General features: G+C 46.3%; 1 protein-coding gene across 1 annotated transcript; it reads right to left on the bottom strand.

Moving 5' to 3' along the window:
- Positions 1 to 106: 106 nt before the first annotated feature.
- Positions 107 to 1,207, bottom strand: BABINDRAFT_10093 (uncharacterized protein; the record flags this gene model as incomplete). The annotated part of the gene is made up of 2 exons (XM_019126680.1): positions 107 to 144; positions 1,093 to 1,207. 2 exons carry the CDS (start codon positions 1,205 to 1,207, stop codon positions 107 to 109), a joined length of 153 nt encoding a protein of 50 aa, XP_018982779.1.
- Positions 1,208 to 1,296: the final 89 nt, after the last annotated feature.

Raw genomic sequence — 1,296 nt, 5'->3', positions numbered from 1 at the left:
AGCGCATATGGTCTTGTCCACCATGGTGAGTGCTTGGGTTTCTTGATGTAAACCACTTGGATGGATCCGTATTTCTGTACAAAATCCTCCTCCTCATCATCCGTTTCTATAGCAGAGTGACCGGAAGCTTGGACGGAAGAGCGGCTTAAGGCTTTGTTGGGGCCATCATAGGTAGAAGCTCCAGTGCCGAAATTGGGCACAGTGGCCAGGTCGCTAGACTTGTTTGAGGTTTCGTTATCTGGCATGTGTTCAAAGAAACCAGTTGAGGGTTAGGTGAATCATTAACTAGAAAAGGAATGAGAAATGAACCCTTAAATCCGACGAAGTAAGAAGAAAGTGGTCTATACAGGGATAAGCCAGATTGGGGCAGGCAGGAATAGTTTGGAATGTCCACGCATATGCGAAAAAGCAATAATCGTTCCCTGCATATGACAACGCCACAGCATCACAGCACGGCTACTTATATCTAGCCTAACTCCTGAATTATCTGCAGAGGCGGTCCAACGACAAGTTATACGCTTACTCCAGCAAAATAGAACCAAATAATGGTTCAGGATAGTTCAAGATAAGGTTGAGAGGCTATAGTAACCTTCCAAGGGGAGATAATAAAACGGCGGAAGGTTTGACGCATGGAAATTCTATCTGGCTGCCAAATGTAGGATCATGCACAGAAAAAAATTCCGACTGATAGCCAGCCTCGGAGTTTAGACCAGAGGAGCAGTTGGTCAAGTGTGGCACCGACCGCTGTATGTCGGTGTACGCATGTATACAAGCCTACTAGACCTGTAATGCATGTAAGGGCAGAGCAATGCCGTGTATAGAGTCTAGGCTCAGGAGACCCCGTTTTACGAGTCCAATAGTACTGATGTACTGGGCTGACTCTGTATCTGGTATGAAACACACCTAGAGGCTATATTATATCATATTGACCTGATACAGGAGGTCTTACGGTCCTATATACAAATAGTGAGCTGTTTTGCGACAATAGAGATATTAGTAGACTTATATAAAACAGCCCACACCTCTACGCACGTCTAGAGCTAGCACTACGTTTCAGCTCTTTCTCAACGGCAGAATTCAGACGTTCCCCACCAGCCTCGGCAAGGACGGCAATCCCGTTGTCGTCTACAACCTCACGCTGATTGTCTCCTCTGTGAATTGGTACCACAGCCACCAGTTCGTAAACGAAGAGTACTCCAAGGATCATCGTTGTCAATCCAATGAGTCGAGTGATCTCCATTTCTGCAAAGGAGAGACAGAGAATGATGATCCCGGCGGGGATACGGAATACAAGCC

Source organism: Babjeviella inositovora (genome assembly GCF_001661335.1).
Source record: "Babjeviella inositovora NRRL Y-12698 unplaced genomic scaffold BABINscaffold_15, whole genome shotgun sequence".
Lineage (NCBI taxonomy): Eukaryota > Fungi > Ascomycota > Pichiomycetes > Serinales > Babjeviella > Babjeviella inositovora.
This window is presented reverse-complemented; position numbering and strand designations above follow the sequence as displayed.